The 27844-nt window shown below is 33.7% G+C and overlaps 2 protein-coding genes across 3 annotated transcripts; both read right to left on the bottom strand.

Moving 5' to 3' along the window:
* Nucleotides 1–10821: 10821 nt before the first annotated feature.
* On the bottom strand, nt 10822–12428 carry LOC110093655. Of its 2 annotated transcripts, none has more exons than XM_020818608.2 (2): nt 12051–12428; nt 10822–11910 (listed from the first exon to the last, which is right to left on the bottom strand). In XM_020818608.2, the coding sequence occupies exon 2, from the start codon at nt 11455–11457 to the stop codon at nt 11047–11049; it is 411 nt and encodes a 136-aa protein (XP_020674267.1). In that variant the 5' UTR covers nt 11458–11910; nt 12051–12428; the 3' UTR covers nt 10822–11046. The 2 variants fall into 2 exon arrangements, with proteins under 2 accessions (XP_020674267.1, XP_020674268.1); XM_020818609.2 differs by having other exon boundaries at nt 10822–11891.
* A 9234-nt stretch (nt 12429–21662) lies between these two features.
* Nucleotides 21663–25454, bottom strand: LOC110093653 (probable protein S-acyltransferase 1; the record flags this gene model as incomplete). Its single annotated transcript, XM_020818606.2, is given in 5 exon segments — nt 21663–21947; nt 24141–24374; nt 24471–24731; nt 24810–24977; nt 25067–25454. Coding segments are annotated over 5 exon segments (1297 nt in total), but the record flags the coding sequence as incomplete, so codon positions are not given.
* Nucleotides 25455–27844: the final 2390 nt, after the last annotated feature.

Below are 27844 nucleotides of genomic sequence, written 5' to 3'. Positions count from 1 at the left end.
AAAGCGGAAGCCCCGCTCTTTGTCGTCGTTTGATTCTAGTATTCCAATAATTCTTTATCTCGTTATCTGTTCTCCCTGGTAACTAATATTTAAATACTTATAAGACCTAAAAAAACAAAGAGAGTAAAATTGAGTTAGAGAGTATGAATTACTTGAGTAGCCATTCGAGCCCATTTATTGCCTAGTTGAGCATGAAGCTGGAGTATAAGTTTCTCTTCTTCAGGGGAAAAAGATCCTTTTTTAAGATTGGGACGAAGATGATTAGCCCACCGAAGACGGCAACTCTTGCCACATCGTTGAAGTCCAATGTTCTTTTGAACAGCATTCCAATTCCCTTCGCCATGCTTTTTCACATACTCCATTAGAATTGCGTCTTCTGCTGCACTCCAGGGCCCCTTCTTTAAAGGCTGAGGTGCCTCGCCGCCGCTGCCAGCAACAAGAGAAGAAGATGACTCTAAAGGGGTAGCAGGCTCTTCCTTTACTCCGACCGACGATCGCATTTTTTAATCTCAAGCATCCAATTGAGCTGTATTAAAAGAGCTGGTTTTTTTTAGCCGTAGCTAGAAATAGCTTAGGTGAGATTTCACTCTTCTATTTATACCTAATATCATATTTTTTATTTGCCTAATATAGAAAAAAAACAATAAGCACATTTAGTGGAAATTTATCTGCTTTTGGATGGTTCAAGAAAAATGAGGACTTATAAGCGAAAAAAAAATAATTTTATTAAAAAAAGAAAAAAAAAACTAATTTTGAATGTTGTTTTAAAAACCTTTGTATCATCTTAAACCTCGCAGCGTAAACTCCGTTACATCTTCAGCTAGTCCTTAAATATTGGATATAACTAATCGCTGGGTTTAGCACATTATTTAAAGCATCTCCGTTAGGAAATTATCATAAATTTATGCCTTGGCCAGAGGCTCCCGCTACACCATGGATTTTTTTAGAATTTCCATTACGGGTCATCTTGGGGGAGATGAATGAGTCATTTGAATTTTAAAATTATAATTATTAGTATTAATTAACCCGGAAATGACTCGCGTCCCTCAACCTTGCACATCCCTTCCGCATTAATCACGCTCGACGTTCACCTGCTATGCGCTCGCCCAAGTCATCGTGTTAAGTCGGGTTAACCTGAGTTTGGGGCGGGTTTGATCCATGTTCAAATTTCAGACCTATTTATAAAATTGGATAAAATTTAGATTGGATAAACTAAAAGTAGATTAATTTCAGATTAGATATAAATCCTATCTGAATATCCATTTTGATATCCTGAGATGTGGCAACATTCTGTCTCTAACAACAACTCCAAAAATTTTTGGAGGAGTGCTAACTACTCATTTATTTACTATTTATATTTTTAATAGCTACTTGGCCTTCCCGGCCCGATGCCGCCTTAAAAAAAAAAGTAATTACTATTTTTAGGCAAAGTGCAGGCGCCAAGTTGTATTTTCCTTCACAGATCTCACAGACTTCTTCAATCTCTCCCCTTCGAAAGGTTCGTCTCTCTCTCTCTCTCTCTCTCTCTCTCTCTCTCTCTCTCTCTCTCTCTCTCCCTCCCTCGTCTTCTGAATTGAATTTTACAGTTTTCACGATAAGTTATTAGATCTATTGATTTTTCTTCAAGGCGGTGAGATTGTGTGAACTTCTATATCTCTCTCTCTCTTTCTCTCTTCAAATTTATTAGAATCTCTCTCGATCTCTCTTCAATTTTATTAGAAGGAAATGATCTGTAGTACTTCAACGATGAAATATAGGATTAGGAGCTTATATCCCTTTTGATTCGAGGGTTTCATAAAAGGGTTTTAATCCTTAATTGATTTGGTTTTGTATTTTGTTCTTCAATAATTTCCGTTACATCGGTTAAATTTCTCCCATATTATAGAACTTTGATCAGTTTTTTCATATGTTTCGATGTAGATTCTGTGAGAGAAATAATTTAACCCTTTTCCTCCGAAGATAAATAGTTTTTAGGCCTTTCCATAATCCATATGTATTTGATCCCTCAAAAAACTTATGTGCATTAGAAGAGAAATTATTTTAGGATTGAAAATTCTTAAAGAGACGAGAAGTTTTGTGCTTGGTTTCTTATGGATGTATCTCATATTCTTACAAGAACTTTCTTTAAGATTAAGTTATCTTATTTTTATGAATTCTCTAATTCTTGTAAGAACTCGCATTATAAATTATGTAAAAGAAATCGAAACGAAAAAACATGAATTTACATAAGTCTTAAATCCACAAGATCTTAAACAAGATGATTTTCTCATGATTTTAATCGGAAGAAACCATACCTTGATTCATGTTCAATTCGTTGAATTCCGAACTACGGTTTCTCTTTCTTTTCCCTTTCACTTTCTTCATTTATGAGTTAATTCTCTATGGAACAAACTAACTCTCATAATGAGAGAGAGACGATTGGTAGTTATTTCCTACATATTAGTTATAATAATCGCTCATAAAAGTTATTTAATCAAACGATTTATAAATAATTGATCAAATTATCTCTTCTTGACAAATATGATTTAAATATAAATAATTAAATTTCAATAATTTAAATATATGGTTAGCTTAATAGTTATGTATATATATATATATATATGTTTGTTTATTTAGCAAATTCAAATGATTGTTGCTCATTCCCTCATCAATTGAGAAATTATTCTGTGTGAATGCCGAACTCAGTTCACCTTTCGGAGACAACCCAGAATGTGCCACGTCAGCAGTACCGAGCGTAGTCCCGAGTGGTACCGAGCCGTGGTACCGAGCGGGGGTGGCGTGGCGTATTCTGATCGATCTCTGAACAACATTCGGCATCCACACAAAACAATTTGCCTTGACGATTCATCCTCCAAATGAAATAAGAATTTTGAGATCTAAAACAATTTAGCAAACATGACATTTTCAAATGGAATACAGCTTTCATCTACTCATCTTTGGTGGTAATGTAGTCGCCACATTGGCATAACTTTTTGAAAGTTTTGCTGGTGCAAATTACTGATGGACACCCATAGGCTCATAACCAACGAATTGGATGTTGATGTATTATTGACGGGGTCCATATTATTATCATAGAGAGGACTCTTTGTGAGGCTGCGGCCTGCAATTAGTGCATCATCTCTCAAGCTAATTGCCACCGACAAAATGAAAGAAAAAGATAGAGCATGAAACAGAAAAGAAGATCATCATAAAAAAATATAATAATTATGTACTAATTATTTAATTGATGGCTATGACTTGTTTTTTGTCGTTGCAGATTTCATTATTCTTTTATTGTAGAAAATAATACAATTATAATTTCCTTAAAAGATTACTTGCAATTAAGTTTGCATAACATATTTTATTTAAGGGAACAAAATTAGGCTCCATAGCTTAATCTTTTTTAGGTTGCAATAGTTTATTGAGTCGTGCTAGCTCACTACTATTTTCACTTTTTTTTTTCAGGCCAAAGAAAGAGTAAGGAGCAAGCTAAACAGTTTTGATAGCAGGCTTTGATCTAGACTCTGTTCTATAAAGTGCTTGGAAAGGGTAAGGAGCAAGATAACATGTTTGGTTTTTATTTTTGTTGTGTTATACGTTGTCAAGCACTTTTATAGGTACCTCATAGTATACATGCATTTCTAGATAATATAAAAAAGAAAAATTATATTTAAGATTCAGTAGTCTTCCGCTTTATTTTTAATCAATAGTGTATTTGTGTTGTATGTAAATTAATTAGAAGTTTAGTTTTTAGTAATTCTTCACCTAGATCTTAGAATTAATCTTGTCACAGTCTGACATAGTATGATCTGTATAGTGTCTAATCATGTTGGGTGAGGTTGTGACATGAAGCCCTTCTCTTCTTTACCCTCCCCCTTCATGTGAAGAATGGAGTTCTATTTATAGCTTTTTGGGAGTGCGTGCTCAGTAATATGAAAAAGAACCAAGATAAATTTGGAGTATTCCATCAGAGTGCTTTGTAAAACAACTTTCTAGCACAAAAAATCTTAATTCAAGAAATTTTTGTTCTAGAAAATTGCTTTTGAAAGAAATAAGAAAGTTGTCTCAAAAGAAACATTATATATTTATATGTCTTGATGATGTCGGAATTCAGCGATCTTGGACTCGTTGGATTCGTCTCGTCTAGCCGCTTGATTCGGCTATAAGCATATCATATTTAGATATCATTTGGTCATCTAATTGATGTTCTGAAGTTTCCAAGAATATTTTGATCTTTTGATTTGAACTCATTTGATCTCGGATTGGACTGAATTTAGTGTCATTGAATTTGTCTCATTGAGATGTTCAATTTTACTATAAGCTTGCTTAAATCGAAATTTAGATGATCCTGAATTTTAAGTTTGAACCCATTCAGATTTGCATCAAGTTTCAATCTTGATGACATATCAAGAACCAACATCATCTACCAACTACTATTATGACAAGCAAGAAATTTGTATCAATGCTCAACAATATGCCATATCTTTGATATTCATGCACATTTAAGAATTACTGCTTGCTTAAACCATAGATATCATGAGATCAGAAGCGCCAACCTGGGCTGATCAATGGGGCTCTGGAGGTATGGATGACTATTATGACAAGCAAGAAGGCAACGATAGCAAAAGCAACAAAGGAAAGAAGATGGCAAATGTGAAGGCAGCAGCCAGCTCCGGGCTCGACAAGGCAAAGTCGGCCGCTTCTGTGGGAGCGCAGAAGGTGAAGAGCGGCACAAGCATGAGCATCAGCTGGATCAAGAACAAGTGCCAGAAGAAAAGCTCCAAGTGATTTTCTCCTTAGTCATATTACCAAATACCCATCAGTTCGTTAAAGGGGTCCAGCATGCATGATCTGTGTCATTTGCGCTCTTATAGCATTTCTTTCAGCAGATTATTTGATGTTCATTTGTGTAAGTAATTAAGAGTTTATTTGGAACATCTGCTCACAAAAGAAATAGTGATATGTTGGATTCATGAGGAATAATGAGCCTGAGTATACTAACATAAGGAAAAAATTTACATAATGATATCCCGAAATGTTGTGTGTCATGATAATAGGGATTAATTATTATGTGCGGACGCCGAACGTCTTTCGGGGACCAACCATAATGTTCCACGTCACCCCTTCACTCGATACCGCGGCTCGATACCGCTGATGTGGCGCATTCTAATTTGCCTCCAGACGGTGTTCTGCATCGAGCTTCCGCACAAAATATTTTTTCCTTGATAGGAGTTAAAGCTCTTGAATTTGCATCGAGATTTGTGCAACATTTGAATATCATATATAGCATCAATCTTAGTGTAAATTCTTGGGCTTTAAAACTCATCATGACACAGTATGTTAGGATATTTTTGAAAATATTAATGTATTTTTATTTGTATTTTCTGCCTAATCTCACCAAAATGTGATATTTTATTATAAGATATTTTAGGCTTTAGCAAAATTAGTTTAAACATTCTTTCTTCTATTTGGAAGGTGGAATACTTAGGCCTAAGTGTAATTTGAATGAATATCTATTAAGCCCAAACGTTTAAACTAATGAGTAAAGGTAAATGTTAGGATATTAAAAAACTCAATATTTTTTTTTCACTTTTAATGTGAAATTGTTTTTAGCTCTCATTTTTATCACTATAATTTTTCTCTTGCAATCTCACATGAGAATCCTTCATATGGGTTCTTATTTCTCAAATTATTTTTTTTTTTAATACTTTCTAATGTCATTTGGTAAAAGCTCATACAATACTTTCAATACTTAATCACATGCAACTATCAAGGGAGTCACTTGCTCTAAGCCTTAATCAAAATTGAATGGATCAGAGATCCATGAGTGCCTTAAAACACATGAATCACTTAATCCTAATATTACTAACTCTTTTAGGAAAGCCTAGGTAATCAATTTGCTAGATCAACCTGAAGAACCAAGTGGATTGGGTTAGTCAATTTTACTAGATCAACTTGGAAACTAAGACTTAGGTGTATTTCATCATCCATCAGAATGAACAAGAGAAGCTAAACTTGGCGAAATGCACCCTTTACATACTAAGTTTGTGACTTAGGTTTAACATATTTATTTATGATACTACTAGCAAGTCAAAGCATAAAAATTGAGGCATGCGTATTAGAGTCAATATTATATGTTTTGTTGTTGAAAAAAGATAGCATTTATGTATTAATGTATGTTCATGCTAAATTATGTGTTAAGAAAGTTTTTCCATCATGTTTGAACATTCTTCCTATGATTGAGTTATACATTATTCTAAGGATGGACATATTAGCTTAGAACAATACCTCTAGAAAATAGAGACACAGAAAAGTAAAATTTATCTTCCTTATTCAAACAAGTTTTATTTTTCATTGAGATAATTGGGTTATGCCACTCATCAATTTAGTAATAAAGGTAATAAAACGTATTGAGAAGGGTTTTAGGCATATCAAGTTTACTTGCATGACTTTTATAAAAAAGGTCAATATGATTGAAGGGATTCAAGTAGTGTGCGATTAATCATATGTTATTTTGAATGATCTTATGATCCAGCCATCAAACAAGGATTTTTAAATAAATGATAAAATTAATGTTGTCACATGGACGTAGCATGCTTCAAAGCTTCCCTACGAAAATATGATGCCTAACTTTTTAGAATTGAAGTGTTATAAGATCTCTTGGAGAAAAGCTTTATTTGGTTGACTATCACAACACAGGGAGCATTGATTTTTTTTTTTTATGAAGAAGAGTGCTGAGAGTCTACAACATTGCACTTAGCATTGATGACTCATTAAGTTCATAATATATTTTGACCCTATGACCTATAAGAGATCATTTTGATGATCATAAGTGTTAACCCCATAAGCTTATTATGAGCTTATTTTGATCAAGTATTTCCATTCATTTTTTATGAGATGTTAAGTTTTCATGGAATGCTTATTGTTAACATGCATAAACTCACTGTTGATTTTTCTCATAGTGAGCAGGGGTGTCAATTTCGGGTCACGGGTCGGGTTCGTGTCGAACCCGAACTAATCCGAAGCTAAACGGGTTGACCCGAACCCGACCCGGTTATGGATACGGGTTACTATTCAGGACCCCGAACCCGACCCGAGTCGGGTTCGGGTCAACCCGAATTGACCCGCTGACCCGAGTTATTTGCATAAATACAAAAAAAAAAAATTAAAAAACATCAACACAGTAAAATTTAAACAAAAATTTGCATAAATAAAATTTTTATTTATGAATCAGAAGCAATTTACTAATTACAATATACAAATTATACAAAATATTAAACTAACAAATAAATTAAACAAATAATTACAATTTACAGATATTTCAAACCAATATTACAATTTACAAAAATTTTGAACTCCTTGACTAGTTGATGTCTTGTGCAGTTGTGCCTGCCTGGAGTCCTGGAAATATAAGCTAACAGCAGAAATTGCACAAAAATACCAGAACATAGAGCTCGACATGGCTCGATCTCGATTGCAAAGAATTAACAGCAGTAAGTGAACAGAAAAAAATAGCAGAAACTAAACAGAAATACGATAGCATAGAGCTCGACTTGGCTCGTTTCAACCACATAAGTGCATCACTGCAATAACTTAACAGAAAAACCAGTATAAACTGAACAAAGAAAACTAGAAAATCGAGCTCGACTTGGCTCGTTTACACCAGAAATAACAGCAGAAATTGCACAAAAATACCAGAACATAGAGCTCGACATGGCTCGATCTCGATTGCATAGAATTAACAGCAGTAAGTGAACAGAAAAAAACAGCCGAAACTAAACAGAAATACGATAGCATAGAGTTCGACTTGGCTCGTTTCAACCACATAAGTGCATCACTGCAATAACCTAATAAAAAAACCAGTAGAAACTGAACAAAGAAAACTAGAAAATTGAGCTCGACTTGGCTCGTTTGCACCAGAAATAATAACAGAAATTGCACAAAAATACCAGAACATAGAGCTCGACATGGCTCGATCTCGATTGCACAGAATTAACAGCAGTAAGTGAACAGAAAAAAAACAGCTGAAACTAAACAGAAATACGATAGCATAGAGCTCGACTTGGCTCGTTTCAACCACATAAGTGCATCACTGCAATAACCTAACAGAAAAACCAGCAGAAACTGAACAAAGAAAATTAGAAAATCGAGCTCGACTTGGCTCGTTTGCATCAGAATATCGGAAAAACCTTAACCCCATAAGGAACTTCGTAATATGTTGATCAAAGGAAAAGGAGAAGAAAGGAAAAAAGATGAGAGATACAAACAGCGAGAGAGGTAAGTGTTCTTGTTGAGCCAAAGTAGATGTGCACGATGAACACCACAAAACCACGGACCAAGAATATGCCACAGAAGGAGAAGAGAGTAAACCGTCGACAGATCGAGGAGATCTGTAGAGAAGAAAATCATATTCGGAAACCCTAGACGAAGCAGCGAAGGAGAGGAGAGCTCGAGTTTACGATACGTGAAATGAGAATAACGAAACCCTAACCCTATACGCTCGTAAGTCGTAATGAATCCCGCTGTGAGCTGTCCCGCACTCGAGTTAACGCCGCGTGAAAATACATCACGGGTCGAAACGGGTCAGTTAACGGGTTTCCGGGTTAACCCGGACCCGACCCAAAATTCCATCCGGGTCACTTTTATGAACCCGAACCCGACCCATTTTTCAAACGGGTCGTGTCCAACCCGAAAATTCTGGGTCGTGTTCGAGTCGGGTTTTCGAGTCGTGTCAATTATTGAAAACCCTAATAGTGAGTATATTTTTAGGTAATGGATTGAAACATTGTGGGTGGCGAAGAGGCCATCAACTATGGGTAACTTGAAAATCATAATTGTTCATTAAACTAAGGCTAGCGAGCCAAGTTGAATGAAATATTGTTATGCCTTTTTTTTTTTTTGTAATTGGCCCTATATGTAAGGTTGCAAGCCACATATGAGTCGTCTATAATGAAATGCATAAGCTATTGTTAATGCAATTTATATAAATTGTATTACATTTTATTTTTTATAATTTTATAATATTTTTTTTCTTGTGTATGCCTTCTTAATAGCACCATCATGTAAAAATAAACTTTTAGGTTCCACTTTTGAATGTTGATATTGTGTCAACTTTTGAGCAATGAACCCTTCTAAGGCACCAACCCTCCATGCTTATGGATGTACCAAAAATGACCACAATGCCTAGTTATGTATGATAGTGACTTATTCTTAACATCTCAAATATGGTATGAATGAGCACAAATAAGGTAGCTTGGACCAACACCTTGAGCCTCCTTACATCAATGTGTTTTGAGCCATATAGGAGGATCAAGCTAGTTGGTGATATTCTTATTTTAATTTAAATTTTCTGCTTAATAGGGATGATGGTAATTGCTCTTATTTCTCTTTTTACACTATTAGGAGTATTAAAGATATTTTATCTTCTCTTAACTACTCCTTTTCGACAATTGCGGAGGAAGGTAACACTCCTGCTCGTGAGATGGCTAAGCTGGGTTGTGGTTTTGATACTTTGGTTGAGTTCTCCGTTAACCAGTTGTATATTCCTATTAAGGGCATGGTGAATTTGGACTGGATGGGGTTACCTTATGTTAAAGCTTAATGGGTGTTGGTGCTGGGAGTGGTATTACTTTGCTGGTTGGTTTTTGGGTACCCTGTGTGGTTGTTTTTGGGGGATTTGGTTCTATGTTTTGTGTTGGTGCAGGTTGGTTGTTCAGGCTATTTTTTGGTTGGTGTGTGATGTTCTGGGTTTACATTCCTAGCGTTTATTGGTTGTGTTGATGCTGGCTGGGGGTTTGGTCTTTCCTTAAGTCTGTTTGGATGTGTTTGGTTAGGGGTTGCCTTCGGGTGTTCTGCTATTCTTTTGGTGTCTGTTTTGGGGATTCAAAACTGCTGCAATTTTTTTATGGCTATTGATTTCTCTCTGATGCAGGGCAGGTGGTTCCAAGCTTGGTTGTATCCTTTTTGGAAGATCCTTAATCTTCTCTTTTGCATTGTCAATTGCTTTATGTTCCTTTTGCAGTTTTTTGTCTATTTTATGTTTGTGCAGGTCCTTTTCTGGCCGGTTGATTGCAAGATCTTTGTGGACACCTGCTGCTGGGAGCATTTTGTTTGTTTTTTGTCTAGTCCCTTCTTTTTTGGGTGCTTTTCCTTAAGTACCGTAGCATGTTCATAGGTTTATTTGTATTGTTTTTAGCGAGGATCTCGAGCTTGTAGGTTTTTTTTTAATTTTGTTTTTGTAGCTCTTTGAGCGGTAGTGAGATTGAGAACCCCTTAAGGACCTTGTAATTTTCCCTTATATTAAGGCGTAGGCCCCTTTCATGGGTTTTAACCAAAAAAAAAGCTACAGTTGGTGATAATATAATTAACTTATATAAAAAAAGCTAATTGGGGATAAAACTAATGAAAAATAAATAATAAAAATAAATAAATGGATGTATTTTCAAATAGTTTTAGGAATTTTTACTTAAACACTTAAATTTTAAATATATTTTATGTTAATATTTTTTAAATAAGATGGATCCACAAGTTGAGTAAAAAACTTGCTCAAAATTAGCTCATTAGCTCATCAAATTTAGCTCTCGAACAATCAAGTTGAGCCCTATTCGACTTATCTCACTTACACCCTATTCCAAACAACAATCTCAAACCACAAACACAACAAATGAATCAAACTAACATAGAGCAATTGTTCTTCTAATCCCAAGTAATATATAATTAGGTTTCGTTTGGGACAGTTTTCTACTATTTCTTAAAGCAACTTTTTAGAACAAAATTTTTTTTACAGTTTCTATGGCATTGGAAGCAAAAAGGATAACTTGAAGCAAAAATGTCAGAGGAGAAGCAGCTCACTTGTATTCACATAATACCCAAAATTCTCTCCCATTACACTTAGAAGACGATAATAATCTACTCATTGGTCCTTACTCCAGGCTCCTGAATAAACGAAGACAACCAAAACCAGGAGCCAGTTCATAACATAGCAAGGAAAAAAAAGGATTAAAATAAAGTAAAAAGGCAAAACATTAATACCACTAATACTACTACTAAGCATCATCATCCTCCTCTCTACTCCAGAAATCCAGTCCTTGTGAGCACAGCATCCCTCACCTTGCGCTGATCCCTTCCTTTCAGAGTCCTCCCTGCCCCCTCGCAAACAGAAGAAGAAGAAATCTGACTCCTTGCCATCTTCCTCGCAATCCATTCATGAGGAGGTAACTTGTCTTCTTCCTCCTCATCTTCTTCCTCCTCGCACTTTCTTCTATGGACGTTAGACCAATTGGGTATATTAACTGGAGCAGACTGCCTGCTTTGTTCTCCATTGAAATTTGTTCTTGGCACCGTCCTAGAAGAAGATTTTGACGAAAAGGAGAATTCTTTCTGCTTTCTAATCTTAGGACTTTCATCCTTCTTCTCCTTCGCCATAGCCCAAACCTCCTCCTCCTCAAAATCTTCCTCCATATAGATTAACTTGCTCATCTTAGAAGCTCCAAAGATGGGTTTTTTATGGAGAGTGAAATGGAATTCTGTCAGAAAGCCACAGTGTGGAAAAGGGAGAAGGGTAGAGGACAGTGGTTTCCACAAAAGGGAAAGGTTTGAGGCTAGAATCCCGGAAGCAGACGAGCAAAGATGTTGGAACAGAGGGATTGGATAAGGAGAGTACGGGTTCTGAGCAGTTATTCCCTGGAAAGGACAATTTGACAGTATAGGCTTGGATTGAACTGGAAGCAGAGCAAAGGTCTATTCTGCTGCAGTGAAGAAAATGTTGGGGCAAACAACTCGTAGCTGGGTGGGTTTCTTCTTCCTCTTTAAATTGTTGGTTCAGGTGATATTTAGTCGGAAGGTGCTGTTGATCAGATGTGACTGGGGACTAGGGACTGTGGCTGTGTAGCGCAGCTTTATTGTGCTTCCAACTGCCGAACAACAGTATTCCTTTTCATAAAGAAATTTTTAATGAAAAAAAGATTATATCAGATGAAATAGTATTTACATACATTCATGTAGCTAAAAAAAAACAAATTTTTATATATTTTACGATTGAATTTTATATTAAAATATGACAAAATTGACACCTTTCATGTTAAAACATGAAAAAATGCCTGCAAGCTTAGCCCCGCCTGCCCTACTTTGCTGGAGTTCACCACCCTCCCTGCATGTGAGCTTTGCTTCGCCTGCTTGCAAGATCAACCCTGCTTGCCTACAAAGATCCGCCCTACCTGCTTGTGAGCGTCACCTTACCTGTCTACAGGCTCCTCTTTGAATCCTCCGAGTATTCGATGAGGTCCCGTAACTCCATTAATGGAGTGTTGGATGGTATGAACAGTGATGTTTACGTGCGAACTATGTAAATAAGTTTTGAATGCTATTTACATGTTCTGGCCTCCATGGATCGGCCTACGAGTGTTTGATGAGGTCCCCTAACTCCATTAATGGAGGCTGGATGGTGTAAATAGTAATTTTTGTATGAAATATATAAATGAGTAAGTTTTGAATGTTATGTGTGTAAATCCCCCGTTAAAATGAACTTACAAAATTATTAAATATGATTTCAGATTAAAATTATATTTATAAATTTTATGTTGCATTAGTTTTTTAATTGTAATTAATCTACTGTCATATATGCTTATTTAAAAGTTTTTTTGTTAAAAATTACTGTAGATTTATATGATTTGTGAAATAAAATAATAGTCTTAAATTATCGTAGCTGCTTTTCATGAAATGGAATAAAAATTTTAATATTTTATAACTAAATGTACTATTTTATTTATTTTTTAAATTTGAATAATTAACTCGATCATGATTTGAGGGTTTTTTTTTGAAGTTTTGATGCAGTTATTAGGATTCGTTATGCAATGCAATTATTTAAAACTTTAATTTTAATTTAAGTTTAGATTTGAATAATTTAATTATGACATCAAAATTAAATATGTTTTTATTGTTTTTTCTGCTAAAATATTACAATTTTTAAATTAATTGTTAATATTTAATAAAGTCTTAAACCACTCATTAGTTGAATTTAATTTTAAATCATCAAAATTTAAACTTTTTTGCATTATGATCATCATTTGAATTATAGAAAAATAAGAGAATAAAATCATGATTTCTTTTAAAAATTTCTATATAACCCTTAGTTTCAAAATTATTAAATCAATAGTAATTTTATATTCTCATATGTAAAATTATATATAAAAGTTATATTGGTAGTTAATATAGTTAGTATTTTTATTTGTATTAAAGCTTTGTTTATAAATATATAATTCTCTATGAAAGAACAGCGCATATTTTGTCATTTTATGAACTTTTTTTACAAGAGAATAAAAGCAAAATAATATATTTTGAAAGTTTAAATACAATATATTTTATTAGGTAATAACTTGATTTTTTTTTCTTGCATAACTTAGTATTATTATTTGCATTTGATATTTTAATTTAATTTTATCTTTAGATAATGTTTTGCAAATTTTCTTGGTCAATGCCTGAACTAATTATGCGTTTTATATTTGTAATAAATAAAATATAAATTTTTTCGAAACTCAATTATGGCTGAAATTTATCATATAAATTTAGATTTCATTTTACTAACGATGTTGGTCTTAACCATATAATTTGCGTTAAAATTAATATTATAATTGGATATAATATATAACACAACACTAATGCGTTCAGCTCATTTATGTTCGCGAACAATATCATTTGAAGTTCGTGAATAAGCTCGACATTAAGCTCGATTTGTGTTCGATTTTGAACTCGTGAAGAAGCTCAATAAAAATAATTAATATTTGACTATAAAATTAATAAATATAAATAATCATTGCCTTTCTTACATAGACAATTGCTTTTATTATAAATATATTTGTTCATAGATATGTTCATGAACGTGTTTGTTTGATAGTTAAAAAAATTCGTTAAATATGTTCGCGAACAAGCTCGATAAGCACTAAACGAACAAACATGAACTGAACATGAACCAAACATGAACACTTATAAATTTAAATGAACCAAACATGAAAACAAACAATAAAGCTCGAACAAATATGAACCAAACTTGAACAAGCTGATATTAAATGAACACAAACATGAACATTCACATACTCGGCTCGGCTCGGTTCATTTGCAGCCCGTCTCAACCATACATTTTCAATAATGAGGACTTTTATTATAAAAATTTGTGTTGAATGTTTCATCCTATATTCCATTAGGATGTACTTTAAAGTCTTTTGATTTGCGTTAAAATGAATGTCATAATTGAATATCATATATAACACTAATCTTAAAAAACTTTAAGAGATTTAAGACCATTTCTAACGCAGAGTGAGCCATGATATCCATTATATATAAGTCAAAATTCACTAAAAGGTTGACTATTATTGTAGCAGCTCTTGTTCGTTAGATACAAAACTCCACTTCTCTATCCTCACTCATTCCCTCACCATGTTGTAATTGAAGAGCAAAAGTTGATGATATCTTTTGTGTGATTATTTGATACCTCCATTGTGACTATAATAAACACTACAACTCTTAATTAGAATGGGCATCATTTTTTTTAATATTAATACTATAGTAAGATTTAAACCTCTCATCAACACTTTTTGAAATAGAGGCAATATGCAACACATGAGCTAATGCTTCTTACACAAGGATTTTCATGATAGTGCTTATCTATTCATGACTACTTCCAACAACATCAAGGGTGAAGGTCATGTTAACTTTTTATATAATGGAAGATTGGTCGTGATACATCTTAGTTATGCAGCACCTTCCACTGCTATCATAAATAAATCGTAGTTATGCTAAATAAAATAATTGATTGGTATTTAGGAATCAAACAAGGGACTATCATTCTCCTTCCGCTATTGCTCAAGGTCAAAGGGAGAAGAAAATAAGAATAACTTCTTTTGTTCAACATATTTTAGTATGTCATAATCAAATATACTTCAATGATTTTATCCTGTAATAGGAATCATTTGAGTAAGGGCTCATGATGAAGGTTGTATAAGTCAAACTCACTTCTTAATGTTAGAACAAAGTCGATTTAGCATGAACATATTTATCCACGCCTCCTATGATCATCTTTTCTGAAACCCAAAAAGCACCATTCAAATTATTGATAAGAGAAAATCTTAATATTTTCATTTATTTTAATCTATATCATCCTAGAATCAATTCATCTTTATCCAAGGTATGGGCTAAGGATTAAAGAAGAAAGCACATATTCTATGTCACCACACCTCATACAAACACCTTTATTTGCTCAATCATCATCAATCATCACAATATGAAATGAATGTTTGTTACATTTGAAAATTAGCTTAAATATGATAGAAATAATCTTTATTTGCTCAGGTATTGAGATGGGTATATAAGTGGGATTAGAATAGAATTAAAGGTGTGTTAAACAACTAAAGAGACTTGCACGTAGGCTAATCTTCATCCATGAATGACTTGGGAGCTATATGGTGTGCTTTAAGATCAAATGATTGGTCCTCCATAAATTTTAAGCTTAAATGTTCGGAAAAAGTAGGAACTCAAGTGTAATAATGATCACTAGAATTAAAAAGCTAATTGGCAAATAAAACATCAAAAAAATAAAAAAGAGAGTTTGTATGGTTTGGTAAGATTCACTTACATCTATAACCACATAAAGATAAATGTACGCTTGTCTAAAATAAATATATGATATAAATATTTTCACTCATATTTTGGTCATTTTTACCTTACTACATTTTCTCTCACTCGTATTTCCTCTCTAAACTTGTTCATGAATGATTCACTAGTGAATATTTTCATCGAATATAGAGAAAAGTTTGTCACCTCCTATATTTAATAATACAGGAAAACCTAGGTATATCGGTGGATTTTCCAGCAGAATTATATATGCTGGTAGTAACGTCGGTGTAACCAGAGGATATTTAGTCTGTTACTTAGTGGTGGGTTTTCCAGCGGATAAACCGTTGAAATATTTTTGACGAAAAACCCATCGACAAAGCCACAAATTTTTCTAAAACTGGTTGTAACTTCCGGCGAAACACGCGTCGGAAATTACCAGGGCTTACTTAAACCTATCAAAATGTTTAAGTCAGAAAATTTCCCCGATTCGTATTCAACGGACATTTCTGATGGTTTATCCGCCGAACTACCAGCGGAATTTTTTCGTAGACATTTCCGGCGAACAAAATAGTCGAAACGTGTGCTTCACAAACAACGATATTACTGCACAATGCCACCATAATTTCGTCGGTAAATCCGGAAAAAAAATGCCCGAACCAAGTTTTTGATGCACGTTTTACCATCAACTAAATTTACGCTGGAATTACTCGTATTTCGACGAATCTGGGCTGCCAGTAATGTGAGTTTTTCAATAGTGTAAAATATTGGTGTGAAATATCTAATATGATAAGGCCAAATCTGAATTGTATGAGTTTTGATGTGAAATAAGTCTATTAGGATATATAAAGGATTAGAATCCATAAGATTTTGTTCGATGTAGGGAATCTAGAATGCTCTAATTTTTTATATACGTATTGGGAGTTATAAGGGGTCAGAATCTTGTATTCTATCTGAAAGAGAAGGAATTATATATGTTAAGAGTTATAAAGGGCCATAATCTTGGATTCTGTTTGAAAGAGGAAGAATTCTATTACGAGTCATAAGGAGCCATAATTTTAAGTTCTATTTGAAAGAGGGGGAAATCTGTTACATTTTGTTATGTGAGATGAAGTTTACATGAAAATTTAATTTATTTAATTTCTCGATAATATTATTTAAATATTTAGATAACTGCTATGTTATTATGATTTTCTCAATACATTGAATTGTTATATTGCATTTGATAATTTTTGAAAATATTTAATAAAAGAAATAGCTGTTTCAGGAATTGACCTGAGTCTGTAGGTATTTCTTGTTTTAATTTTCACACATTCATGACAAGTTTTTATTATTTCGTTATGTAGTTTTTCTTTATAGCAATGCACTGTGATTGCATATGTATTTTGATGTTAAATGAAAAGAAAAATTTATGGATGAGTTTATTTTCAATACTCGGTGTTATTAACAGCTCTGTGTTTATTTTTATTTTTAAAGCAAATTGGAAGAAAATTTCTAAAAACTTTTCAACACTTAGATATTGGGATTAGCCTGTTACAACTCATCACAATAAGACCTGTTCAGCCTGTAAGTCTTATCGAGTTGGATTGTGACACATCTAATATGATAAGGCCAGCATTCTTAGACATGCAACTCTTAATGTTTATCGATCTAATACATCCCAATCTTCTTGAATCATAATTATTAGATTCCACTTATAGAAGGAGAGATATAAATTTATTTGATATAGATAATTATATCCTCAATTAGGAGAAATTATTTTGTACGAATGTCAGACACAGCTCTACACCTGGATGTCGTGGTATTGAGTGATACTAAGGCTTAGTATCCAACGATACCGAGCCACATTTCAATTAAAGAATGACGTGGTGCATTTTTATTGGTCTATAGAATGCGTTCGGTGACCACACATAATAATTTTTCCTCAAATAAATGATGATCAAGATAACCAAAAAAAAAAAAAACTTCAAAGAGAATACTAAAAAATGAACATAAAATAATTTACATGATTTTATGATATCTTATAGACAAAAACTAAGATATAAGTACTTACACCCAAACATTGAATAATATAGTTTCGGTATTATTATGAGTGAAAGTAAACCTGTAAACCGTCATCGATCTACAGCATCTCATATTGGCATTGTTTCAAGGAAAAAAAAAACTTTAGCTCTCATTCCAAATTCTCATAATTGTAATGAATTCTAGCAATTTATTGTTCCAAGCTATTAAAATAGATACTCAAGTTCTTCATACTTCAGCTTAACAGATGCTTGGAAATTGAGTTCTTTTTTTTTGTTTTTAGTCTGCAAAATTTGCAGAGAGTACTGGCTAGTTTAGAGCCCTCATAACTGATCAGAACCTTATTATTTATAAATCCCATCAGACACAACTCCCCTTGGCCTATTGGTTGAGAGCTTAGGCTTCCAACTAAGAGGTCCAAGATTCGAGTCCATTTGTATGCGTTGTGTGTGTGAGTTTGCCTTAAATGGCCTAAATGTCCCAAAAAAAAAAAAAACTAAATCCCATCAGTAATATCAGAATGCCTATTATGTTCAACTTTAATGTTCACTGTGAGGAGAAATTATTTCATAGGGAATCCAAACGGAAAGTTTTCGTTCGAACTGTGAGTGTACATTGTGTACTCTCACAGTCCGAACAAAAATTTCTCATCTAGACTCCGCACAGAATAAATTCTCCACTGTGTGCACTTCTTTCATAGCAATGAGCGGTACAAGTTCATGTTTAGAAGTTATTGATTTGTCTACCCCACCTTCCACACAGATCAGAGAACCTAAAATATATGTTGTAGTCCTCTAATAATTGAAGAATCCTTTTTTTTTTCCTTGGTAGATGTAAAGCAACTTAAAGCTATTTTTTTCTTGTAAAACTTAGGGCAATTTAAAATCCCTTTTTTATTTTATCTTATAAATATTTTGAAATGTTTCATTTATAATAAAAATATATATTTTTTAATTAATAGAATAGTGGCAGCTATCATCAGTGATGGTTGCAATGGTCTGTGATAATAATTATTTTTAAAATATTCAAAACATCTAAAATTTATTTTAAATATTTTCAAATAAATTTGATTTATTTTTAAAAATATATACAAAAAAAAAAGTTTAAAAGCACATCAAATAAAATCTTAAGAAAATAATAATACCACCATAACCCTTAGAAGAATTGATTTATATGATATGAAAGAATAAAAAAATAAGACACATAACATCTAAGATGCTAAGCTTGAAAATAGTACATCTTGTCTACAAATTATTGGAATGTGATCAATAGTTTTGCTCCAAAGTGGTGATGCTTTTGAATGTAGAAAACTAGGGGCCACTTTTTGTTATTCTACTTGTCTTTGCATGATTAAGGTGGAAATGCAACTTTTTCAACCAAACTAGTTAATTACATTATTATTTTTAGGTCTAAAATCTATTATCCAAATGAACAATAGGTGACTTAGAGTAGGACATAATGAACAAAGGAAAATTCCTTTCTCCTTTGTGCCTAATCACCTAACTTGTATTACTTTAGTAGTTATAGGGGCTCTTTATTTTGATGATATTTAATTGTTATGTAATGTAATATTATTATCATATATTAGATGGATGCTTTGAATAGAGGGAAACAAGGAAAATGGAATGCCAAAAACTTTATGGCTTTTGCATTAATCTACAGGCTTCCATTTGATGCATTTATGTTTCATTTTCTTGCCTTTTTTTTTAGAGCAAGCAAACAGGTTTTTTAAATTTTTTTCTTTAAGGCTTCATTTGGAATGGCGTTCTCTCTGCTTTTTAAAGCGATTTTCTATTACAAAATTAAATTTTTGTACTGGAAAGTCTCTTTAAGGAGGATAAAGAAAGCCATCTGAAACGAAGCTTAAGTTTATGACTTCATTTGGGACATCTTTCTTATTATTTTCTAAAGCAACTTCTTACTGCAAAAATTTTTAGTTCAAGAAATTTTTGTACTAGAAAGTCGCTTTATAAAACAATTAAAAAGTTGTTCCAAATGAGGCCTATATGAGTGTCCAAATTCTGAATATTCACATTTAAATTCTGTTGAATGTAACTATGATGCCAATTCCTCGCTCCACTTTCTTTGATGCCTTGCAAAGTCAATATATAAGTGTGGGCTCCGAAAATTCGGCCCCGGCCTCCGCTCGCTCTTCTTATTCGGCGAGGGAGTTTTAACGAAATAAGTTCCGAGGTAAATTTTTCGCGTGGTGTGAGGTATAGGGGTCAACAATAAGGAAATTTTGTATTAGAAAGCTATTTTATAAAGCAATAAGAAAGTTGTCCCAAACGAAACCTATATGAGTGCCCAAGTTCCTCATATTCACATCTAAACTTTAGTTTGAACTACGATGCCAATTCCTCGCTCCACTTTCTTTGATGCCTTGCAAAGCTAATATATAAGGAGACAAAGCATCAATCTGATCAGTTGTGATAACTCATCCATAAGTTTTTGTTTTGGATAGATTTATGCATCATTATTGAAATCTTCTTTATTTATAATATAAGTTACCTCAAAATTTAGCTAAGAATATAAGTTTTTTTTTTCTTATCCAACCTGAAAGACAGCTCCTGATGCTTTACAAGGAATTTATTCTTGATTTATAGTCAGGGAAGGTAAATATTATTCCTCCACAATCTTTATATTCACATTTCTTCTATTTTTTCTCAGAAAAAAGTATTCAGAATATCTCATTTATTAGGTGAAAGGAAACAAAGATATTGCCAATCATTTCAACATCTAATTCTTATAGAGTTTGACACTATATCCCTACAGCCAATAAGTTCATAATGTGCTTCAGAATATTATTAACTACTAATTGCATGTTTTTAAGACTAGCTAACTAAAAATTTAATTACCTAAGAACAATAATAATTGATGGTTTGAATAGTTTAATGAGTTAAGTTAAACTTTCCTCCATAAAGCAAAGTTCACTACAATTATTGACTTCATTACCATTGTTGATCTGAAAGCCATCACAATTGATTATTGAAAGATAGTACAGTGTGCTTCTGCTTTGTCACAAGCATAAAGCTTATCCAACTTTGGCGACAAAGACAACTATATAGATATTAATGTTAGCCATCAAGGAAGAAGGACGATTTAGCATTTTGAATTTATTATTCTCATGAACTGTTGCTTGATATTTACATTCATGGACTGGGCAGCAAAAAGAAAATTATTCTCTTACAGGAAGTGCAAAATCTATGAGCAAAGTAATAGGCTAGTGCGGTTTTATTTTTTGCGTGAATTTTAAATCACATTGGTTGTTTTTGTTCGCATATCATGTCACTAGAGAGAGAGAGAAAGAGTGTTTTTTTTTTTATTTACTTTTCATCAAGTAAGGGAAAACCCATACACATATGACACATCATATACACAAGCTTCAAATTGAAGATCTATTGATTGATAGTCAAAGCTCTCAACCAATATATGAATATAAGGAGAGACTATTACGTGCGGAGACCAGACATATAGAACCATTCGGTTTTGTTTCTGTGAACAGTAAAAGCGTAGTGGTGCTTTTATTGTTCACAGAGATAACTTGGATGATTCTTGGTGTCCGATTTCCGCACGTAATAATTTCTTGAATATGAGCTACGTGTTTCAACAAGTTTAGATATTGTAGAACCTGTAGTTCGATCAAATTAGCACATTGGAGCATGAAAAATTGAATATCAACTAGCAGTAAATTAATAACAATGTAAATAAAACGATGCGACTGCTGGATTTGAACCACCAAAGAGCAATGTTCAAGACATCTTTGGTAAAAAAAATCAAGTTTTAAGTTATCATAATGGCAAATTTTAGCCACATTTTACTGCCAAAATGTGAAAAGTAAAATATTTTTATTATGAATCCAAACTACTTTTACCATCAATTAAAAGAAATCTCATTTCAAAGCTGATTAGAAAGGAACTTCTCTTTAATCCAAATATAGCAGGAAGATACTACAGCTGCAGCCTAAGGAAACATTTAATACAGTATTACTGACAATGAGACTTCGCTGTATTATTAACTTTATTAACATAATCATGACTTGTGAGAAAAACAGAGAGAGAGAGAGAGGTACAAGTTGTTCATCTTGGTTGATTTCTTTAAATTTCTTCTTGGTTCATATTGATTTGCATGGTAGAAGTGCCTTCACCATCCATTCTCATGCTATTAGTATGAGATTTTGTGCTTCTAATTGAACCATCTTGTGCTTCTTCAACAGCTGCTCTGAAATTGATTTTTGGAGGAGGCAATCTGGAGAATAGAGCTTCTTTTATGTTATTTATCATTCCCTTATCATAAGGATTTCTAGAATTTGAATATCTTTGCTTAAAATTCTCCCGAGCTGTCTGCAAAGACAAATAGAGATGGAAGAATTGAAGGTCAAGTGCCAGGGTGAAGGAGGATAAATTAGAAATGCAGAACCTAAGCAAAATTTAAAAAGACAAATATGGATGAGTGTTTAAACATGATCACGCATCTATTGAACTTTCATGTAATGACTGAAGATCTAAGTGAATTTAAACACAATTAGTGTTGCTTGTCAGAACTTTTACAGGGGTTGAGTGAGATAGTTTATATGTTTTTATTTCATGAAAATTCACACACACATATAAGAGAAGAATAGTAAGTGACCTTAGAATTTTTACGTTTAAAATCTAAAAAGAGAAATTATGGGTCATAATCCAATTAAAATAATTCAGCTAGTATTTACTATCGGCTGCAAATAATGCCCTTACTCATGAAAGGAGAAAATGTTGATATAGTATAGTAGACACATAGCATGCATTTATGATAGAACTTAAAAGATTCCTATGACATGAGAGTTGTCTTTAAGAAATAATTTATTGTTTGTTTGGCTGATATCATTTGAGAAGAGGAGAGCATAAACCAAAGAGTCTACCATTAATTTTGGCCTTGACATCGAGAGTCAGAGTTGGCGTCGATGAAGTGCATCGATTTTATAGATGATGGAGTAGGTCGATATTATTAGTGATGATATGTGATGAAATCAGCGGCGTTTAGTGTAGCTAACTAGATGAAAATCATCAGATGAATATAGTCAAGCGATATTGGTCAGAGGATCGTAGTTGAGAGACGATGATCAGAGGATTGCATTCGGGTGATGGCGATCAAAAAGTTATGGTAGGTCGACTGTGGTCAAAGGATTGTAATCGAGAAATGGTGGTTTGAGGATAGTAATTGAACAATTGTAATAAAAGTATTGTAGTTAGCCGATGGTGGTCAGAGCATCGTACTTGGACAATGATTATTAGATGACCATAGGGCAACGACAATCAATGAGCCATAGTTTAGCGACAACGGTAAGGAGTCCATGATCAGGAGACATGGTCAGAGGATTATAGTTAGGCCACGGTGGTCGAATGATCGCAATGAGGCAATGATGGTCTAAGGACCATAAGAGGGTGAGGATGATTGGAAGATCGTAAGGGGGCGATGGTGGTTGCAAGAACACAGTTAAGCAATGAGGGTTGGAAGACTGTTGTTGAGTATTGGTAGTCAAAGGACCTTAATTTGTTGATGATGGTCAAAGAACTATAGTCATACAATTTTGGTCGGAGTATCATAATTTGTAGATGGTGGGAAAAGGACTGCAGCCGAGCGACGATCGTTAGAGAATCTCTATCAAATGAAGATAGTTAGAGAACTATATGAGGGCAATAGTGGTTCACTGGCAACAATTGGGTAGTGGTTTGATGATGATGGTCAGAGAACGATGGTCAAATTGCAATGATACAATGATGGGGTTCAAACAACAGTGGTTCAATAGCGGTGTTCTGACGACAATGATAAAGCAATTGTCAGATGACAAGGATTAGACGGGGGTCCAAAGATGCTAGTCCGAAGGTAGCCCGACAGTTGTGCTTGGGTGGAGCTCCGAGAATCATTAAGCCTCCGTGCTCACTAGAATCTGAAGTTAAGGTCTAAGACCACCTCTTATTAAGTCAATGCATATTTATAGCTTTTTTAGAATGACAATACCATGTAAATATAGTAAAGATTTGCAATACCCCATTAGACAATCTATATTTAATCCCTCGATTATAGAATTTTCTATACCTTAAAGTTGTCAGAATTAGATAATTTTGGGCTCCTTGAATTCATCACATTGAGACCATTGATTTGACTCTTAAGCATCACATCTTTGGAGATTGTTTGGCACTCAAATTAATATTTCAAAGTTTTATATTACACTTCTAGTGCTTGATATGGGCTCATTCAAACTTAGATTGGATCACTTTTGGTGTAGTTTGGTTTATCCCGTCAAGATGTTCAATTCAACTATAATTTTATTAAAATTTGAGTTCAACTGATTAAGAATTTGAATTAGGAAGTTTCCAATTAAATCATGCATCAAAATTAGTGTTTAATCAAGTCAATTTTTTTTATAAAATATCTATCTTGAAGAGATATATGCTAGTTTTATTTCTTAGACTTTCAAAACATTCTGAAAATTTCATCAACATATTAATTCTAGAATTACTGTGACTGAATTACTGAGTTGGTAAGAGAAAATAAACCTGATTCAATACTATAAGATAAACATGAAAAATTGCAAGGCCTCCAAGAAAACCAATGGCAGTAAAACTAAACACAGAGAGAGCAAATGTTTCAGGTAACTCCGCTGCTGCCCTAAAAGCTCCCCATTCATTTTCAGACATCTCCTTCCCAATCTTCCACCAGGAGAAAGACAGCATATAAATGAAGAACACCAAAGACGAAAATATAAACATCATATAATACCGATAATTTCGCTGCATATCAAAAACAAAGCCAACTCATCAATCAGGATAGATAAAAAGAAGAAAAACAAGAAGAATTAAACAGAAAGATCTCATCTTTGATCTCACCAACCCAACACACTGGCTTAGCCATGGACAATGGTGATCAAATTTCTCCACACAATTGTCACAAACAGGGCAATGGCAGCTTCTAGGTGGGCGAAATATCTTACAGATCCTGCAGTACTTAATCTTCATCTCAATGCCATCAATGGTGATCCTTCTGCTTCTTACTCTGCTACCAGAAGCAATATCTTCCGAAGGAAAACTCTCACACCTCGGAATAATTCCTGGATCCCTTGTGCTTGCCAAGATTAGACTAACAATAACCTTTAAGATAGATAAAAAAGTTTATAATGAGATATTTTACAGGCTCAAAACTTACTAAAATATCATTTATGTACTTACAACTGTTGTTAACAGCAGTGATAAAGTGATTATAAGGACAAAGTGATTAAGCAGAGTTCTGCAAACATAGCTGCAGAATATCCATTCCGAAAGAAATACTGAAACTGAAGTTAGAAGAAGGCCGCGGGGATCAGGGCCACAGATTACTCTCCCTCTAAAGAAGAACACCTGTTTCGACTTCTAAAAATGTAAAAAATCTAATCTTTCTCTGTGCTTGATATTCAAAACTTTGATGAGATGCAGCGTATTTGACTTACATTTCTTCCTGGCCAGATTTGATAAACTCTTGTTGGTGAACTGGAAGAGAGAGCGCTGGAGAAGAGACCGAAGCAGTTCAGGATTGGGATTTGATAGCCAAAACAATTTTTCCAAACAAGTTCATTTGGTTCTGGAATGTGGGACTGAGATCGATCCAGTGGCTGTAGGGTTGTTGATGAAGAAGAACTGAGATCTTCGGTTTTGTTCTTCGATTTAGATCTTTCATGGAAAGAAGAGGCCATACTTGTTGGTTTCTGGAAGTTAGTTCTTGTGATTTTTATCCTGGAGAAGGCCTCTTTGTTGACGTTCGTAGAGGCGGTTGCGTTCAAATTATGATCCTTGTGAAACGGAACGGCGAGTCGATGACTCGGTTTTTTATGAGCCAGTCCGACTCAGTCCAGCCCACAACCACATAAATTAACTTAGTAACAAAACATGCACTTTCCATTCAAAATATAGATAAATAACTTTATATATAAACAATGATAATGTGATTAATATATTATAAAATTATAAGTTGAAATATAAATTTTTTTTGCATGAAAAAAGCTTAATTTACATCTTTTTAATGTCTTCCTCCAAATTTTAAGAAATAAAATACATGTTCGAAACCCCCATGTGAGCTCCTCTCCCATTGCGGAGAAATAAGCATAATATAGAATTGATTCTTATTTTGTTAATTTCTAATTCTCCCTGCCACCATCTTAACCCAAATGAGCATGTAGAGCTCAAATCGCAAGTTGATGATTTATTATTAAGAGATTTTATATGAGAGAGTTCATCTTTATTCGTAGTCCCTACCATTCTTACCCAAAAAAGATACTTAGATTGACATTGTCGATATAGCTTAGCAGAGTTATGTGCTTTGATCAATGATACTACTAGTTGGAGTCTTTTTCTTCCTACTATAAAGTTTTCCTATAATAGTTCTATTAATCGGTTAATCGGTATGAGTTCTTTCAATATTATTAATGGTTTGAGCCAAGAAAATCAATTGATTTAAATATTTCATATAGGTCTAGTTCATTTTTCATTCTCATTTGAACAAAGTTACTTGACTTATATCAATAAATTCAATAAAAACTCATTTTGAATAATGATAAATATAAAATGAATAATATTAAACATAAACAATATGTAGAATTTAATGAAACTTAGTTTTAATTAAAGTTAGACAAGATAGATTCATTAGAGAAACTCTTAAGAAGTAGAACCTTAAGAAATATAGTATTTATAAATTTGTGATGAAGATAAATCATAATGCTTATGAGATAAATCATAATATATCTTATGTAAGGATTTGTAATTGGAATGATAATAGTGGTATGTATGATAATGACAATAGGTATGATGATATGTATGCTAATGATATTCTATGTAATAATGATTGCATATGTGTAAATAATAATGGTTGGTTTGAATTTGGAGATAGGTTTGTATATTTTGGTCTCTTCCTCTTATTCTTATAAATAGAGAGTCTCTTATAATGCTAAGTTTTTGTTTTGAGTAAAAAAATTTCTTCTTGAATTTTTAGTCTTCTTTGTGCTTCAACACCCAAGTGAAAGATTGTTTGAGTGTATGAATAGAGAATGACTTCTTAAGATATAATGAAAATTTTGTGAGGAAATTTTATTTATGGAGGTTAACTTTAACTTATCCTAACTTTGCATGCCACTAGTTGCCCTTAATCAATATAGATTTTCATTTGTTATTTACATTTATAAGAATAAACATACATTGTGATTAACATAATTATAGTTAGAACCACATCACTTCTTGATATTATATTTATATTCAATAGTAAAATATTTTTTTTTAATTCACTTACAATTAATGCAATAATATTATTTCATATTAGATTACATTTGTTCTACATCATTAATCATTTTTATGTGACTTTGTAGGAAATTATCGATTATTATGTCTGATACGACATCACAAAATTGGCTTGATCGGGCACGAATCTCGAGGCAGAAGCTAGTTGGAAACTTAAAAAATTAATTTCGGGAGCATATGAACTTCGATTTCAGCGAGCTTATAGTTAACTGAGCGTCTCGGAAATACGAACCCAACGACACCAAGATCAACCCAATCCGAGCCCAAATGAGTCCGAATCAAGGGTTCAAAGCGCTGTTGGAAGGTTCAAACCGCAATTTGAGTTAGCAACGGTCTCCGATTTTGACGAGCTTATACTTGAATCGAATGGCTCGACAAGACGAATCCAACGAGCCCAAGATCATCAAATTCCAAAATTATTAAGGCCTTTAAATGCCCAACGAACGGTGCATGATCAAAAGATTCGATATCGGCCGTCCATTCAATAATCACTCCCAATTCCGCCCCTGATGCTCTCGTCCTAATTTACAGGCATATGTCACCGTGCCAGAAATACTTATTTAATAAGGAGCCTCTATTCTACACCAAGGGGGGGGGGGGTGGTGAGGGAAGAGAGAGAAGAAGAAAGGAGGGAAGGAGAAATGAGGAAAACGGTAGAGTATCCTCACTTCGCCTCGAACCACCGCCAGAGCTCTTCCTGCCGCCTGAAGACGTCGGAACTCTGCCGGATTTTCAGGAAACGCAGGAATTCTGCACAACTTCCACGTGATGCTGAAATCCTTCCCAATTTACAAGAGAGTTCCCTCCTGACGCCGAAACTCCGCCCAAGTGAAGCCGGAGTTCTCCTCTGCCACCAAAGACGTTGGACTTCTACCCAACGTCGGACCTTCACACTTCGCCAAGTCTCCACCCGACGCCGGACTTCTACCGGTTATCGGACT

The sequence above is a fragment of the Dendrobium catenatum genome, unplaced genomic scaffold (genome assembly GCF_001605985.2).
Source record: "Dendrobium catenatum unplaced genomic scaffold, ASM160598v2 fragScaff_scaffold_1520, whole genome shotgun sequence".
NCBI lineage: Eukaryota > Viridiplantae > Streptophyta > Magnoliopsida > Asparagales > Orchidaceae > Dendrobium > Dendrobium catenatum.
The sequence above is the reverse complement of the archived record's forward strand: the minus strand, read 5'-3'. Positions and strand labels throughout refer to the sequence as shown.

What these genes read in the sequence shown, in the direction of transcription:
- LOC110093655 (XM_020818608.2), bottom strand. Translation starts at nt 11,457, where the DNA reads ATGAGCAAGTTAATCTATATGGAGGAAGATTTTGAGGAGGAGGAGGTT.